General features: G+C 57.0%; 1 protein-coding gene across 1 annotated transcript; it reads left to right on the forward strand.

Annotated features, from left to right (window-relative positions):
- The first annotated feature begins 1,718 nt into the window (after window positions 1-1,718).
- Window positions 1,719-8,428, forward strand: PSMF1 (proteasome inhibitor subunit 1). Its single transcript, XM_036395977.2, has 7 exons — window positions 1,719-1,862; window positions 2,887-3,039; window positions 3,577-3,659; window positions 4,238-4,414; window positions 5,191-5,244; window positions 7,068-7,226; window positions 7,345-8,428. Exons 1-7 carry the CDS (start codon window positions 1,734-1,736, stop codon window positions 7,394-7,396), a joined length of 807 nt encoding a protein of 268 aa, XP_036251870.1. The 5' UTR covers window positions 1,719-1,733; the 3' UTR covers window positions 7,397-8,428.
- Window positions 8,429-17,363: the final 8,935 nt, after the last annotated feature.

Genomic DNA, 17,363 nt, shown 5'->3' on the forward strand with positions numbered 1-17,363 from the left:
CAGGTAGTGAGGAGTGGGGGGGTGGGGGGGTGGATGGGGGGTGAACAGGGATAGCAGAAGTTTGGATGGGAAATGGAAAGCTTGGCAAGCACTCAGCAGAGCTTTGGTGTGATCCTGCTGAGACACCAATCCTAAATACCCTGTGCTCCTGCACCTGCAGGAACCTGTGCAGCAGCTCTGCAGGAACGCAGAGGGAGTCCAATAGCAGCAGTGGGATACAGGGTTCCAGATCAGGTTTCTGAAGGGAGACCTGTGATTTCAAACTCTGCCTCAGAACTGGGCACTTAAATGGAGTCACTGGTAGCTCCTGGCCCACCCAGGGCCGGGCTGTGCTGGGAAAGTGAAATGTGGATGTCATCAAAGCCTGAAACCGCGGCTGCTGCCCAGGAGTGAGCCGAGCCATGGGGTGGAAATGCTGCTGCTGCTGCTCTGAATCACATCTGAGCGATGGAGAAGCTCCGGCTGAGGCATTTCCTGCTGTTCTCAACTCATCCCCATCCAATGCCTCTCTCATGGAGCTCCTGTGCTGAAATCCTGGCCCTGTGGAAAATCCACAGCAACTTTCCTGATGAGTCCAGCTGTCTTCCCTGAAGAAAGGAGTGACAAAGTATGGCAGGAGGTGTGGTGTCTCCTGGTAGTGATTCCCATGGGACCTGCTGGGCTGTGGTCGGTTGTTCAGCCTCAATGACTTCTTGAGAGGGAAATGGAAAGAGCGAGCAGTGCGAGTTAATTAATTGACGCATAATGAAGTCAAGATGAGCATCCCCCAAGGACCTGAAGCTCATATTAGGAAAGCAGCAGATGATGGTGTTCCCTGGCTTTGTCCCGAGGCCCAGCCTCCTGCCAGCCACACTGAGGACACTGGCTCTGGCCCAGGGGCAAGGAAAAAAAAGCCCCTGAATGCCTTTCAATGGCAATTTTAATAGAATTTAGGTGTTATAAGCACTGTGACCCAGACAAGGAGTTATGGAACGGATGAAATAAACCCATCAATGGCCGTTTGGTGCTTTGATCCCTTTGGTGTCAGCATCCAGGCTTGCTATGGCAGCACAAGCAGACCCAGCATGGACTCAAATGCTTTTCTGATGACAAGAAAGAGCCAGGAGCAGGGAAGTAGGCTCAGAGTGACTAACCGGGAGGTTGCTGGATGGTGTTGGGCAGACACCCTTCACAAGATCATGGAATCTTTTAGGTTAGAAAAGCCCAGTTAGATCACTGAGTCCAGCTATTGCCCTAGCACAACCAAGCCATCACTAACCCTTCTGGCAAAGAAATTTTCCCTAATATCCAAAGTAAACCTCCGCTCGTACAACGTGAGGCCGTTTCCTCTTGTCGTGTCCCTGTTCCCTGGGAGCAGAGCCTGACCCCCACTTGGCTGCTCCCTCCTGTCAGGGAGCTGTAGAGACAAGGTCCCCCCTGAGCCTCCCTTTCTCCAGGTTGAGTCCCCCTGAGCCTCCCTTTCTCCAGGTTGAGTCCCCCCAGATCCCCATGTGCTCCTGGTGCTCCAGACCCTTCCCCAGCTCTGTTCCTTTCTCTGCTCCAACCCCTCAATGTCCTTCTTGTCCTGGGGGCCCAAAACCGACCCCAGAACTCGAAGAGCCTCAGCAGTGCCGAGCACAACAGCACAGGCAACAGCCCCGCGGCCCCAGGCGGCGACTCGGGCCCAGCGCAGCAGACGGGAGCCCTCTAGCGAGGGGCGGTGCAGGCCCGGCTCCGCCCCGGCCGCCGCAGCCATGGTCGGTTTGGAGCCGCTGTACGCCTGGGCAAGGCCCGCCATCTCCCGTCCGCAGGACGCTCTGGTCTGCGGCATCCACTGGGAGCTGATTCGGCACGGCTACCGCTGCCTGGGTGCCGGCGACCAGGTACGGCCCGGGCTGCGGTGCGCCGCCGCAGGGGCCTAGTAGGCCGCGGTGAAGCCTCGGCCTTTCCTAGCGCCGCTCGCCGGCGCCGCGCGGTCGAGCCGGGCGACCGCTGCCTGGGCCAGGGGAACTGGGCGGCGCTGGCGGTGTTGGGGGCACCCGGGCCAGTGCGGGGGCCGAGGGGCCTCAGTATTGCTGTGGAGGGCTGCGGGGCTGGGGGTGTCCCGGTGTTGGGGGGTCCTGGTGCTATAGGGGAGCCCCGCTCTTGGGATAATGGCGGTGCTGAGATGATCCCCTGATGCTGGGGGTGGTCTGAGGGATGTCGCAGGACAGGAGATCCTGATGCAATCAGTATAACTCCGGGAAGCGAGTGGAGCTCAGTGGAGCTTGGTGGTGAGGCAGAAGTCTGTAAGAAAGGGAGGTGTCCAGTCCAGTGCTGAGGAGGAAATGTACTGGGGCAATATCAGAGGGTGGGGCAGTGCTGGACCCAGTGCTAAGATGGGGATCTAGTGAATTGGGATCCTGATGGGTGTTGGGTCAGTGCCTGATGTGGTGTTAGAGGGTAATGGGGAGTGCAGGGCACTGTCACAGCAGAGGACTCTCCCCAGTACCATAGGAGGGGACTGTGTAGGGCAGGGCCCCCCAAGAAGCACTGATGTGGGGCTGGGACAGTCATAATGACAGCCTTCCCCCATGCCCCAGACAGCTCTATATCATGCTGGGGAGGTGAAAGGTGTCTGACAGGGAAGAACATTTTCTCCTGTGTGGGTATTTGTGACTTCCTCCTGCTGGTCATGTCCTTCTCTTCCAGCACAGGGATGCTGTGGGAGGCTGGCAAGCAGGCAGGGCTAGCCTTTAGAAAATCCCTGTTTGTCCTGTCGAAACCTGGAAAGCATTGAGAAATCCCCTCTCAGAGACCTCACTTCCCGCCTGTATCTCCCTGTGCAGCCAAGACAAGAACCCCAGCCCTAGGAGGTCATGCTGGGCTCCTGGGCAGGGTCTCAGCAGCCCATCTGTTCCATTGCAGCCAGGTCCTGATGAAAGGAAGTCAGAGCTGTTGCCTGCTGGCTGGGAAGCCAACAAGGAGGTGTATACACTGCGCTACAAGTCCATGGATGATGCCTATGAGCTGCTGCTGAAGGCCATCATGGTGGAGGACAGTATGATCCTCAATGTCATGGTGAGCACATACGTGGCCCCTGTGGGTTTGAAGTCCTTTGGCTGAAAAGAACACCAGGGCAGTTTCTTAAATGTTGGCTTTTGCTTGTTCTGCCTAGAAAGTGGTGTTTGTCCCTCGGGATAGGGCAGACCCAGGGGGTGTTTTTGTGTCAGATGTGGCCCAGCATGAAGCTGGTCAAACCCTGGCTGTGTCAAGGCAGTGGAACAGTTGGCCTTGAACAGTCCAACACAGGAGCTGCCCTGCTTCTGTCCCTTTCCCAGCTCAGGACTTCTCTGCAGCCCCCAACAAGCACCTGCTCCAGGTGGCTTTGCTCAGTGTTCCACCCTTTGCAGCCTGAACTGGGGAGAGGGAGCAATGAAAATCTTGCTGTACACTAGGGTTTGCTCCTGGGGATTCAGGCACAGCACAGGGATATGGTGGGAAGCAGGTGGACCCCCATTCCTCGTATCCCAAGCCTAGGGCTGTTGTTGTAGCTTCTCAGTTCCTCATTCCCAGCTCTGCCAGGCTGCTCACTCTGCTTTACCTGTGTTTTTCCAGGATCGCAGATCTCAGAAGGTCGCAGATGTGACCTTGGCAGTGGCTGACTACATCAACCCAGAGCACCTGGACGATTTCCACAAGTAATTTCAGTTTCCTGGTATTTTCTGCAGGAGCAAATTTCCTGCTGGCATGGAGAAGGGGGCAGAAATCAGACTGGGAGGAGCTGGAGGACTTACTCCCCAGTTCAAAACCAGGCCAGCCCTGAAATGCAACCAGAACTCTGTTCCCTGCCTTCCTCTGCACTGGCACAAGAGATATAGAGGACAGTGGGATCATGGGTTGGAGCCCAGGGGAAGGCCACCCCACTGGGGAACAGGCCAGGCCAGCACATTTATTTCCAGAGCACTGTGCTGGGTGGACACTGCCCAGGAATGTGACAGCTTCAGCCACATCCACAGTGTCATGTGCTTTCCTCCAGTGCAGACTGGTTGGGTTGGAGCAGAAGGGAGTGGCTGGCTGGCACTGAAATGGGGTTTGGTGTCCTTGTGTGCTGTTACCCCTTCCTGTTCCCTCTGTGCTGCCAGTGGGGGACACGTTTTGTGCCAGGGACAGTTTGGGTTTGTCTGTCCCCTCCTCATGCCTGTTGCAGATTGTCCAGCACCCTGTGTCCTGGTGCCATGGCCACCCCACCCCACCGCCTTCCCTCTCCTTGCTGCAGGGTGTACAAGAACACCGAGGAGCTGAAGACAAGAATCACTTCAGGCATCATTACTCCCCTCGGGCCCCCTGCAGGAAAGGGCAGAAAGGAGCCTGAGTCCAAAGAGGATGTGCCCTGGGATGAGAACCCGCTCCGGCTCCCTCCCCGGCAGCCAATGGGCGCAAGGGCCCCACACAGGTGAGGAAAGAGTGTGTGGCTGCTGAGAGCCCCCTCTTAGAGGGGATGTGGTCCTGGCACTGCTCCCCAAACTACACATCAGGTCCCCATCTCACACGTGTGGGATGGGGAGTGAAAATGATCCAGACCTTTCCCAGCTGGATCAATCTGGACACTTGGGTTTGATTTGGTTGTTGGAGAGGGATGGGCTGTTCTGGAGCTGTGTGCTGGACTGACAGACCCAGGAGGGAACAGGCAGGGACTGGGGCTGGGAGGTGAGGTGTGGGGTGAAGGACAGTGGCCCTGCTCCTGTTGGCTGAGGGACCATCAGGGCTGGCAGAGTAAGGACACCAGTGGGAAGGACAGTGCCATTGTGTGGCTGAGCAGCTTTTGGGAGGGACATCAGAGGTGCACCCAGCACCAGTGTCCCCACACTCCTAGAAGTGGGATTGTGTCTCTGGCTGGGACATGCTGGAGAGCCTGGCCTAGCCCAGCACTGCTTAGGGATCCCCTGAGAGGGAAACTCCTGATATACATGGGCAGCTCCTGCTCCAAGCAGTGGGAGCAGCAGAGGGAACAACAGGGCTCCCTTTATCTCAACAAGCTGCTGCCACACATGTCAGTGTCCTCATCCCTGGAGCAGGAAATGCTCCCAATGGCAGCCCCCTCGTGCAGGGTCCCACAGATCCCAGGGCCCTCCAGGTGCTGCACTGTTTGCCATGGGAGAGCACCAATGGGCACAGATACGTGCAGCTTCTCTGCTCTTCTTGAACATTTTTCTGTGTCCTATGTTTCAGGCCTTCCCCCTTGAGTCCCTTTGCTGTTGGTGGAGAAGACCTGGACCCTTTTAGGTGAGTATGGCTCTTGAAGCACACCCTGCTCTGCCTTTGGGGGATGTGGGGTAGTTGGAGACCACCAAAACAGTATCCAGCCAAGTGTCTCTGAGTGGGGGCAGTTGCTCAGTGCAAATTGTGAGGGACCAATTGACAGTTGCTAAAGCTCAATATGGTTCTAATATCGTAATAAGATCCCATCTCTTGCATAGATGATAGGTTGCAATCTGTGTCTGTTTAATAATCAGCTTGTATTCATTTAACACACAGTAATTCCTGCAGTAAATCAAAGCTGAATACGTCGTTAAGTGAATGTAAGCCTCTAATTTAAACCGTTACCAGCTGCTGTGTCTCCAGCCCAGCAGTCTGCAGAAGGGGAGGCTGAAAGCCGAGTTCACAGATTCTCAAGTCCTGTTTCAAGCCTCCCGGCTGTCTGAAGCACTTGGAGAAAGCCTGGGCAGAGGCTGGGCTGTCTGGGAGACTGAGCTTCACAGATATATCCTTGATATTTGGTTTGGTGAGGCAAGCAGAACCTGTCATCTTCCACTCTAGTTAAAAGCACACAGTCAGACAATAACCAGCTTGTGGTGTCGTCGTGGAGTGTCCTGCAGCCCAGAGGAGACTCCTCTTTGGAACCACTCTCCTGTGGGGATGGCATTTTTTCCCCTCTTGCAAGACTTGTTTCTCCATGGGTTTGGCTAGAAAAGGGACAGCTAAAAATGTTCCTGCTCAGCTGGAAAGAGAGGCCTGGAGCTGGGGGGACTGGAAGGAGAGGGGATTCATTCTGGGGGGAAGGGTGTCCCTGTTTCTCTTGCTGCCTCCAGCGCTTCATCAGAGATTTCTCTGTAAATGACAAAAAAAGATGGTAAATGGAAGCAGATTTGTGTGCTGACACCTGCCAGTGCCGGGACTGGAGACCCAGACTCCTAGGAATATGCTCATGGGACCTGGCTGTCCTGGGGCACTTTGGGCAGCTGTTCTAGCCTAATGGAACTCATTAGCACGGTTGTTAATGACTTGTACGATGGCAGCGGTGTCCAGAGGCTCCAGCCGCATTTGCACAAAGCCGACCATGAGGAATGGCACTCGCAGCGTGGGGCAGCTCCGAGGAGCCGCCGTGGCCAGAAAATGACTTCCAGGCAGTTCTCTGGAAAGGCTTGTGGGAAGCCAGCTGGCTCTTGCAACACCGAGCAGGGCAGGGGGGAAGCATGGATGGAACGTGGGTCTGCAGAGAGGGCAAGCAGGTCTGGTGCTTCTTGAGGGAGCAGCCAGCACCTCTGCTGTGGAGATAGGCTGAGAGAGCTGAGACTGTTCAGCCTGGAGAAGAGAAGGCTTCAGGGACACCTTAGAGCCCCTTGCAGTGCCCAGAGGGGCTCCAAGAGAGCTGTAGAGGGATTTTAGACAAGGACCTGAAGTGACAGAACAAAGGGGAATGGTTCCCACTGAGAGCAGGCCAAGTCAGATTGGATTTTGGCAAGAAAGTCTTCCCTGTAAGGATGATGAGACCCCAGACCTCGTTGTCCAGAGAAGCTGTGGCTGCCCCATCACTGGAAGTGTTCAAGATTGGATGGGGCCTGGAACAACTTGGTCTAGTGGAAGATATCCTGCCTGTGGCTGGGGGTTGGAATGAAATGAGCTTTGAGGTCCCCTCCTACTCAAACAATTCTGGGATTCTCTGCAGGGCTCTCTGTCTTCCTGCCATGGGATGCCTCACTGGCTGGTCTTGGGAGCTTTCCTTCCCACATGCCATGCGTCAGTTAACCCCATGTTCCCATGCTCAGCATTTCTTCAGTTCTCTCCAGTGCCAATCTCATCTCATTCTCTGCCTTTTCTCTCTCCAGAGGTCGGGGTGGGGGAATGATTGTGGATCCTCTCCGCTCTGGCATCCCGCATCCTGGCATTGACCCATCCTCAGGCATCCCAGGCGGGCTTCCCCCAGGAGCTGTTCCACCAGGCGCCAGATTTGACCCCTTTAGCCCCATAGGAGTTGGGCGATCCGGGTAGGTCCTTGGCCATGCTGGTGTTCCAGCCTGCTCTCAGCCTGCCACTGGATCCCAGTGCATCCCTGTTGCTGCAGGCCTGAGCTCTCACTTCTGTTTGCTCTGAATTTCTTTCCAGGCCGGATCCTGACCACCTTCCTCCTCCAGGCTACGATGACATGTTCATGTGAGGAGTCACCACGTGGCTGCTTATGCACAAGTTTTCTGGGAAGCAGGGGCACTTTGCCTCTTCACTCCTCGTCTGATGGATGTGATCTTTCCAGCAGCATTTTCCTTTTCTCCATTTTGGGCCACATTGCCTTGTGTCCCATCAGCTATAAAGGCTTCCCTGTTTGCAGAATGGAAGAGGAGGCAGTAGTAGGTCATTTCTTTCTCTGCTCCTCTGAGGGTGCCTGGCTGTTTGCACCCAGCAAGGTGGGAATGTTTGGTGTGGCTCTCTGGGAACAGCCTGGGTGCTGTGGGATTTCTCTATATCTCTGGGGTGGCAGAACTTGCTGCTGGGGTCCCACAAGTGGTGGGTGTGAGAAGAAGGGAGCTGGCTCCTTGCTGCTCCTCTGCAGGAAACCACAGCAAACTCCTGCAGGGGACAGCTGAAGTAGGCTCCCCACAGAGTGGGGTTCTCACTCTGTATCTGAGCAAGGCACTGACTGAAGGGCTGGAAAGTCCAACCCACAGGGTCTCCACGAGCAGACGCCCAGCAGCAGCTGGGATTATGGCTGTGCCTGCTGGCTTTGAAGAGCAGCACCAGAAAAGCCTTTGATGTGTATGAGAAGAGACATAGATTGAATTCCTGGCTCACCTTGCCCCCTCTCTTCCCTGAAGCCATGGTGATTTTCATTCCTGGGGTGTCTGTGAAGCCTTGCAGGCAGTGTGGTGAGGGGTGCCCACTGGGCACTGCATGGATCTGGAGTAAGAGGGAGGGAGCTGTGCAAAAGAGGTTCCTCAAACATGTTTTCCTACTGCCAGTCTTGCTGCGTGTGGCTCTGCCTGGCTTGGGGTGGATAGGTGAAATCTGCTTGGCTTAGGCTCCTGAGCATTCTAGAAGCCTCCCTTCCCTACAGATTCCCCAGCTCAGTTGATTTGGGCCTGCAGCTCATCTCTCCTGTCAGGGGCTCAAACTGTTTTTCTTCTCATGTTTGATCTCTTGGAAGAATTTTCATAAGACTGAAATAAAAACCTGACAACAGTGTTGTGCTGGTGCATACTGGGGTGGCCCCTCTGTTCCCTACTGTGCAAAGGAAGCCCCAGAGCCCTTCCCGAGGCAGAGGATTCATGTTGGGAACCCGCTTTGTACCTTCCCCTGAGCAGCATCGCTTTTCCAAGAGGATGCAACTGTATTAGGAAAATGAAGTGGAGAGCAGCCCAGCCCTGCTCCTGCAGTAATTGCCTCTCCAGGGCATTGAGTGCTGTTGGAACACTGCACGCAGCTGCGTTGGCAGAAATATAAAGGGGGAAGGGATCCCCCCATCTATCTCTTTTCCCAAAAGACTTTTTCCTTTTAAAACGTCTTTGCCTACAAATGCAGTTAATAAAGCTGTGTTATGGTGTGTGCCACCGTGGGCCCTGCACATGTGGGAGCAGGGAAGACCAGCTGGAGAAATCTGGTGCTGGGAGGAGTCAGAGCAACTCCTGCATCTCCCCAGGGCTCATGCATGGACCCCCATTCGTGGAGGGGCTGGTTCTGAGCCCAGACCCACTGCACAACCCAGAGGTTTTTTGGGGGAAGTCGCAACTGCAGACCCACGGGTGGGCTGTGGGCAATGCCCATGACCAGAGCAGCATGGGAGGGATGGAGAGAGACCCAGGCTGGGTGAGGCCATTACTCTTGCTTGTCCCCTCTATCCATAGCTTCCTTCCAGGAGAAAGAAGCTCCCAACTTGCTGCTGGGATTGAAAGACTGGATGAGGGACAGGAAACAGCTTTGGCCTCATCGAGAGGCCCTCTCTGCAGGGGGCGGCTGTTTTCTGTTCCTGAATTAATCATGTTCTGCGACCTACCAGGAGGGAGAGGCGCAGCCGGCTTTGATGGGGCCAATTAAAGCGAGTCAGCGCGGGGAGAGGCTGCGGCAGAGCGAGGAACCGGCTTTTGTCTGCAGCGCCCGGCCCCGGCGGGTCCGTGGTGTTGTGCAGCTGGGAAACAGGTGGCAGAGGAGGGGAGTGGGTTCCAAAGGGGACAAGTGTCTGCTGCAGGCCTTTGCCTGAGCCTCTGGGCTCCCTGGGCTGAGCCATCCACTCTCCAGAAAGGATGGGTAAAGCGAGGCAAGGATCCTCCTCTCCCTGTCACAGGACTGCTGGGAACAGGAGACCATCCCCACAGCTGGCTTGGGTGCCACCAAAGGAGCTGGAGCATGGCAGAGGTGGCTCCTGAGGACCAGTGATCCCAAGCACATTCCTTATTCCATCTGTAGGGCTTGTGGCCAGCACAAACCCCACTCCCTGAGAATGGCTGGGGGACAGCCGCCCCCATTGTGGGTTTGCTCCACAGTGGCTGCAAGGGCCAGGTCTCCTTTCAGCAGGGAGGGCCAGTTCAGGCCCTCAGCCATGTGTCCCCTGTCCCCAGCACTGCTGTTTGTGCCCTAAGCGACATTAACATGCACGGGAGCACAGTAACACACCCCGCGTTAATTTTTATGGGGAGGCTGTGAGGAGTGGCTGGGGCTGGGTGTGCGGTCTTGGCACAGGCTCAGCCTCCCTCCTCCAGCAGCAGTACTTCCACTACACGTTTGAAGAGAGGCACTGGATTATTGGTAATGGCTCAGGATCCCCAGAGAGTCCTTCAGGCCATCTGCCAGCCCACCCAGCCCACAGCACCTGCCTGCATGCTCCCGATGGGATGGCAGAACCCCCGGCGTTGCTAATTACCCCGCAGCCGGTGCTACATCCCTTGGATCCTGGGTACAGGGAAGCCGTGTGTGTGGCCCAGCAGGAAAACAAAGCAGCCCCCGTTATATGGAACTGGGAAAGGCACTCTGGGCCCTCCCCTGCTTGCTTTGCTCACTCCTGGCACAAAGAAAGACACCCCCAAAACACCAGCACTGGGGGACTGGAGAGCCATTGACCCTCTTTCCACTCAGGCTGCACAGAATCAGCCTTTCCCAGCCAGATTTTTCTCAGCACTTTGAAATATTTTGGATTGCTTCCTACTACTCCCCTGCACATTAAGCACCACATGCTAGTGCCTCTTTCCCAGTGCCTGCCAGAGTGATGAAGGGACAGCCAGGTCAGACAGCTCCATGTCTCTCTGCCACAGCCACCCTACACCTCAGCCGAGGGGAGGTTGGGTACGAGATCACATCCCAACCCTGGAGGTCTCAGTGGGGAATCTTCTTTAATTGTGCTGTTCCTTCACAGTTTGTTCATTGTAAATATATCTCTCTCCATGTAGAGGCTTCCCCCCAGTCCTGCAGGACTCAAGGCACAGTCCAGCAACGTGCTGACAAAGCAATAACAGCCCCTTCCTGCAGTTTCTTGAACAGCCTCATGGCCTAATCCATGGAAGTATTTCTTGTGCTCACATACAGCAGGTGCTTAACAGCTGTAACCTTCACCAGGCTCAGCTTTTCATCCTGAAAACACCCCTTCCATCTTATTTAAAGCAACAAAACAGGGATGAGGTTGATTTCTTCATCTAACGGGTTTATTTTACTAATCCAGAAATGCAGGGCCAGTGCTGAGTTGCAGGAGGGACATCTGCCTTCTCAGGGCAGAGCCTTGCTTGGGAAGATTCAGAGCTCCCCCTTTCTCCCCTTTTTCTCTTCTTCCCTTTCCTCCCCTCTCTTCCCTCCTTCCCACAGCATCACCCCCTCCTCCACCCTAGAGCCCCCCAGTGACAGCCACAATGACATTTGCCCCTCCGTGTTCTCCTTGGACCCTTCATTTGGCCCCTCAGGCTCTGATTAAAGCCATTTGTCCCAAGGCTGTTGGGTACAGGCAGTGTTTGTCTGGGGACAGTGGGGCACAGCCACCCATTTCGCTCCAAGTGTGGTTTCATCCCAGGGAAAGGTGCCTGGGTGCCAGGATTGCAGGTGTGAGGTGATTCAAAGTTGTTCCCTGGGATCCTACAATAAATACAGAGCGTGGCTGGTGATATGGTGACAGGGAGAGAGGCATGTGGCACTTCACAGCAGCAGGAAGAATCATCTGTGAAGCATTTATGGAAACACAGGGCAGAGGACACCATTCCCAGCATACAAGAGACACTGGAAGCCCTGGAATAAAACCCAACCCAGACAACCAGATGTAAAAATCACTTTTTTTGTGTCAGGCTGTCTGGAGGTACTTGTCCCTGCCTGAGAATGTCTGAAGTGGGTAGCTTATGAGATAGATTGAAAACTGGTGGCAGTTCATGATAAACAGCACCTTTTGTGGGTCTGCATTTTCCAGTGGGATAATTATTTCCCTTTCCCAGCACACTGCTCATACCCATTTCTCTTTCCACAGAACATTGTGCTTTAATGACGCTTCACGTTTAATTCCCGAGATGCAATTTTGCCTTCACACCACAGACAATGGCCTTGAATCAGCAGAAAGGCCAGCCTGGGGACGCCCCAGCAGCAGCACTGCCAGGCCAGTGTGGGACACACCACGTCACCTCGAGGCACTGAGAATCATCCACTCTCTTCTGTACAGAGCACCAGGGGTTTGGAAGAGGCCATTCCGGGGCTGCTGGTGGTAGTGGGATGCTTGGCACGGTGCAGGCGTGTCCTGGCCCTCATCCTGCTGTGCGGAATGGAGCTGGTGGGCTGTGAGGGCTGGGGGGTGGCAGGGGGCTGGACCCCGCCCCACAGGTGGTGGGCATGCTTGCTGCCTCCTCTTCTGCCTGGAGCAGTGCAAGCACCAGCGCTCTGCCAGAGTTTTACAGGAAACTATTGCTAAAAATGGTCACTGATGGCAAAAACAGGTCTGTAGGGAAGAGCAGTCAGGTCCTGGCTGTGGGAAGGAGCTCAGCCTCACATCCAGCCCAGGCTGCAACCGACCATGGCACAGAAATCCCATGGCTGCCTTGGTTGTGCCCCTGCCACGATGCTGGTGGCAGGATCCCATCCAGGAAGGTGCTGGGGAGGCAACAGGAGGTCCCAAGGCCATGCTGTCCCAGTGCTGGTGGCGGGGAACAACCCGGCCAGGGCCATGCAGTCTGGTGGAATACCCCAAAGCCTCAATCGTCCGGTGTTGTTGGGCCGGAGCACCATTCAAGAAGGGTTCAAGGAGGTGAGAATGGTAGCTGAAGGCTGGTGTAGGCAAAGTTTCACCCAATGGTATCGGTGTTGGAGTGCAGCAGGGGGACCCCCTTTCTGCCAGTGGCGGGGTGTCCCTGGGGTGCGCACAGCTAGGAGCCGGGCCCCTCGGGGGGCTGGGGTGGGGGGCTCAGCTGGCTCTCGAGCAGCGCCCGCGTCCCTTCAGCTGACACCCTCCGCAGCCGCAGCCGCACCGAGCCATAGGTGCCACCGGTGCGGCGGGCGGCCCGGGCGCGGCGGCGGGCGGCGGCGGCGGCCAGCAGCAGGGCGGCGAGCAGGAGCCCGCCCAGGGCCAGCAGCGCCAGCCCGGCCACGGTGCAGCGGTCGAGGCGGGCGCGGAGCCGGGCTGCCCGAGCCTCCAGCCGCTCCATCTGCCGCGCCGGCACGGCGGGGTCGGGCCGCGCCGCCCGCGGAACGGCCCCCGCCAGCACCACCAGCGCCGCGCCGCCCAGAGCACAGCCCAGCGCCAGAGCCAGCCCCGGGCCCGCCGGTACCGGCCCCCCCGAGCCCGCACCGGCCCCCGCACCCGCCGCCGCCGCCTCGTCCGGGCTCCGCAGCTCCGCCGCCCGCGGGGACGCCATGGAACCGCCGCCGGCCTGCGCGGCCGAAGGTGAGCGGTCGAAGCGGGACGGGATGCTCCTCTGGGTCGGAGACGGGTCCCCGAACCGGGATGCTTCCCCAAAGCAGAGCCGAACCCCGAGGGCGGGATGCTTCCCCTCCCCGGAGTCTCTTCCCCTGTCCGGGCTACCAGCCCCACCCCGCAGGTCTCCGAACCGGGCTGCTCCTCCTCCTGGGATCCCGCTCAGCCGAACCGGGCAACCTTCGCAGCGGAGACCTCGCCCGGACTGTCTCCCTTCCCCGGAACCGACCCCCAGACCAGGCTGCTCTCCTTCCCTGAACCCTCACCTGCCTCTCCGGACCGGGTCGTCCCACCTGGCTCTCCCCCTTCCCACACCAGGCTCCCACCGCGCGACCCACCTTCCCGAATCCGTCTGAAACCCCCTGTGGGGACCTGTGTCCCTGTGACCCCACTAAATTGCCCCTCACGGGATCCTCTTCTCCTGCCGGGGTCTGCCCTCCCGTTCCCCGCTCCCGCACTGGGCTGTGGCCCCGCTCCGCGCACCGGGCTCCGCTCCCGCTTCTCCGCTCGGTCTGCCCTCCCCGCCGGTGCCCGCACCCCGCTGCCCCGCTTCCCCTCCCGGTCCCCCGCGTCGGGCTGCCTACCCCCGCCGCCTCCCCGGCTCCCCGGGCAGGTGCCGGTGCCGCCGCGGGGCGGGCGGTGGGTGCCCCGAGCTGCGGTCGCGCACGGCCGCCGCACGCACACGCACACACACACACGTACGGGGGGCACACACATGCACTCGCATGCACACGCCCGGGTGCACACCGGCACCTGCCGTGCACGTACCCTGTGCGACAGGGACCCTCTGTGCACCCCCTCGGCAGCGCCGGGACCCTCCGTGGGCACCCCGGAGGGCTGCGTGGGGAGGGGTTTTGGAGAGCACAGAGCAGCACGGTGGGTTTTGTGTGGGGTCTGCCTGGAGGACGTGCCCTCCACAACAAGCAGTCCCCTGTGGGACATGAGGTGGAGCAGGGCTGGGGACACTGGGCTTGCAGCGTGAGCATCCCCAGCCCCAGAGACAGCAGGGAGAGGTCCCATATGGACGTTGCCAGACTGTCCCCAAATTCTCAGGAAAAGTGGGTGTTGACCTGGGTTTGGGCCAGGTATGATATGCCCCAGCCTGGGACAGAGGAGTTCTTGACCCCTGCGGTCCCACCACAGTCCCACTGGGCTTAATGCCCCCCCTACACACAAAAACACACACAAACATACACACACACACACACACACACACACACACACACACACACACACACACGTTATTTATTCCATTTTCCCCAGAGCATTCATGTCAGTGCCTGCACTCTTCTTCTCCCTGACCTGGCACCAGAGCCAGGCACGTGCCCCAGCAGTGACCTGCTGGCAGCCACACGCTTTCCCTCATTTGTTAATATGACGTGGTCTATTTCCACATTTGGAGCAGTGCCTGGAGATGTGGATATAAATCCCAAGCAATAGCTGGTGGGCTACTGACAGCTGCTGGGAAGGTTTGTCCATCACTTTGCCATTCCCTTCAACACCTTCACATGCTTCCAGCATCTCCACAAGCACACCTAGTGATGCAGGTGCTGGGTGAGCTCAGTGCTGGGGCTGCAGGGATGATGCTTGTGCCCTGCAACCTGTCCCCATCATGTCCTGAACCCTGTCCCCACACACAGTGTGTTCCTCTGCAGCTACACTGGGCTCTGTGTTATCCATAGTGTCTGGGCACTGCTCTGTGTGATGTCAGATGGGAATTTCTTGCCACCTGTGTCATGACAGGGCAGGAATTTTCTTTGAAGTCTCTGCCAGATACAGCTAAAATGGATAAAAAATGGTCAGAGAGTTTTAGAGCATGCCACACAAATAAAGAGGTGCATTTGTGTTTTCTGAGGGCTGGACAGGTGCAACACCATCCAGGCTCAGCACCTATCCAGGCACAGTGTCTATCCATGATGCTGACTGGAACTCTCTAGACCAACACATGGCACCTCTCAGTCTCTGAGCTGCAGCAGGGGCATGGAGCTGCCATGGCAGGGGGCTTGGAATGAGATGATCTCTAAGGTGACTTCCAACCCAAACCATTCTGTGACTTTGTGACTCTGTGAAACACAGAGGCTTCCCAGCACAGTGTCCTCAGAGATGTAGCCAGAAGTGGGCCGAGAAAGAAGCAGAATTAAAAATAAATGTAAGTGCATCCTGACACGTTAACTACATTTAGAGAGTCTTTAGTACCAACCCACTCCACAGGAAGGCAGGAGATGCTTGGAGACAAGTAGGTCATGGGACACAGATTGTCCCAAATCAGCAAGAAAAGATGGATTTGGAGCAGGCAGGCATATCTCTGTGAACAGATGGGCAGGAGCAGATCTGCTGCCTCACCATCGCCAAATTCCCTGGGAAGACAGAACTGCCACCAGTTTGCTCCTGAGCAGAGCTGTGGTCAAGCCCTCTGTTCTGGAGCACCCAAGCCCTGGGGCTGCCCGTGCACCCAGGGATGCCAAGGCCAGGAGCCTGGCCAGGATGGGGATTTGTGAGGCAGAAGCAGAGGCACTCCTGCTGTGGCTCCCACCTGCCTTCATACAAGGACAGGGCTGAGCCTGCCATGGGGTCAGGGCTCCATGCTGCCCAGGGGCTGCTCCTGCACTCCAATCCCACAGCAATGCTCGAGGGGCCACCTGTGAGGGATGAGGTGGAGGGATGTGTCCTGCAGGCATTGCTGCTTGCACTGTGCTACCCCAGGATCCCAATGCCATTGCTGGATGGGAGCTGGAGGGGACCCCAGGCCTTTGAAGGGGCCTCAGGGTAGCCCAAAATCCTTCCTGATCCTGAGGATGGGGACTGGCAAAGGCCACGCCATCCCCAAGGTGCTGGCACTAAGAGAAGGGGAGGAGAGACTGAGACAGCCAAGATCTATGCTGCCAGTGCAGGAGCAAAGAGAGGAGGGAGACAGCCAAGGTCAGAGGGAGCACTGCCAAAATTCACAATGAAACTGCAGGAGTGCTGGAGGAGAGAGACAGACGACTTGGAAAGAAAAGGAAAGAGGAGGGAGGGAAGCAGTCTGGGAGATGGAACAGGGTGAAGGAGCCAGACGGGGAACCAGGGATGGGAACATGTAACTCCTCAGACAAAATGATTGAACATTGCTCTCAGGACAGCAAATGGGAGCCTCAGGCAGGCAGAAGAGGACAGCAGGAGCAGGAATGTGATGGAGCTAGACAGGACCTGGTTCTATTCCCTAATACAGCCCTGTGCAGCACAGCCCAATTTTGGGGAGTGCACAGCTGTCTGGTGCCCACTGGCAGCGCTGACCCCTATCCAGCCTCACCACCGAGGTGAAGTTTCATTCCTGCCTCCTTAGCATTCACAGCATCCCATGGCAGAGCGAGGACTCGCAGCCAGCACAGCTCAAGGTGACTCAGAGGTCAGGGAAAAAGCAGCCAGGCAATTCAGGAGCTGGCTCTACATCACCGTGAGATCCAGCAATTTGGGAGGACCAGAGATGCCCAGCACATCACAGCCTCCCTGCCTGTCACCGCCAGTCCCTGTGTACCCCAGACATAACATCCCAGGGCTCCCCAGGGATGAGGGGGGGGTTCTGATCCAGCAATCTGCTCCTGGGAGCTGCTGCCACCAGCAAGGTCGGCAGGGCTGGACATGAGCCTTGGTGCTGGAGCTGCACAGTGGGCATCAATGAGGGTGGTTCCCCTCTTGCAGGGCATGGAGTTCTCAGACAGGTTTGGTGCCCTGGATAGGTAGTGGATACCTGCCCTTGGGCTCGTGGGAGGTTCCTGCAAGTCCCCATTGGGATACACCACTCCAAGGATGATTTATAGCAAAAAATCCCTCTCCTTCCCCAAACATCTGAGCCCCAGCCCAAAGGCAGCTGGAGGGATGGAGTCCTGCTTGTCACTATGACCAGATGCAGAGCCGCACTGGGATGAGGCTCAGCACTTTCCTGGTGATAATTAAGATCTCATTATCTTCAGCTAACACCAGGGAGACAGGGAAAACCTCAGGTGCCTTGTGATATGGCAACAGCTGATGCTCCGGGCTGTGCCTGGGAGCAATGGGAGCCTCGCTTGTTCTGCCTGAATATAAAGCAAGGAAAGCATGAAGCAGAGGGTGAAAATCTATTTTTTTCCTGGCTGGTGACACCTAAGTGTGCAAACATGCTGTCTTCTCTCAGGGGTGGCTGGAGCTGACACAAATGGATGGCTGTGCACCTTTTGCCTTTCCCCCCCTGCACAGAGGTCCGACCCGAGGCTCTGTTGTTTTTTGTTTGGCTTTTTTTTGTTTTCTT

The sequence above is a fragment of the Molothrus ater genome, chromosome 17 (genome assembly GCF_012460135.2).
Source record: "Molothrus ater isolate BHLD 08-10-18 breed brown headed cowbird chromosome 17, BPBGC_Mater_1.1, whole genome shotgun sequence".
NCBI classification, from domain to species: Eukaryota; Metazoa; Chordata; class Aves; order Passeriformes; family Icteridae; genus Molothrus; species Molothrus ater.

What these genes read in the sequence shown, in the direction of transcription:
- PSMF1 (XM_036395977.2), top strand. Translation starts at nt 1,734, where the DNA reads ATGGTCGGTTTGGAGCCGCTGTACGCCTGGGCAAGGCCCGCCATCTCC. An exon ending in GTATGATCCTCAATGTCATG is followed by an intron (nt 3,040 to 3,576) that starts GTGAGCACATAC and finishes GTGTTTTTCCAG; the next exon opens with GATCGCAGATCTCAGAAGGT. An exon ending in CACCTGGACGATTTCCACAA is followed by an intron (nt 3,660 to 4,237) that starts GTAATTTCAGTT and finishes TCCTTGCTGCAG; the next exon opens with GGTGTACAAGAACACCGAGG.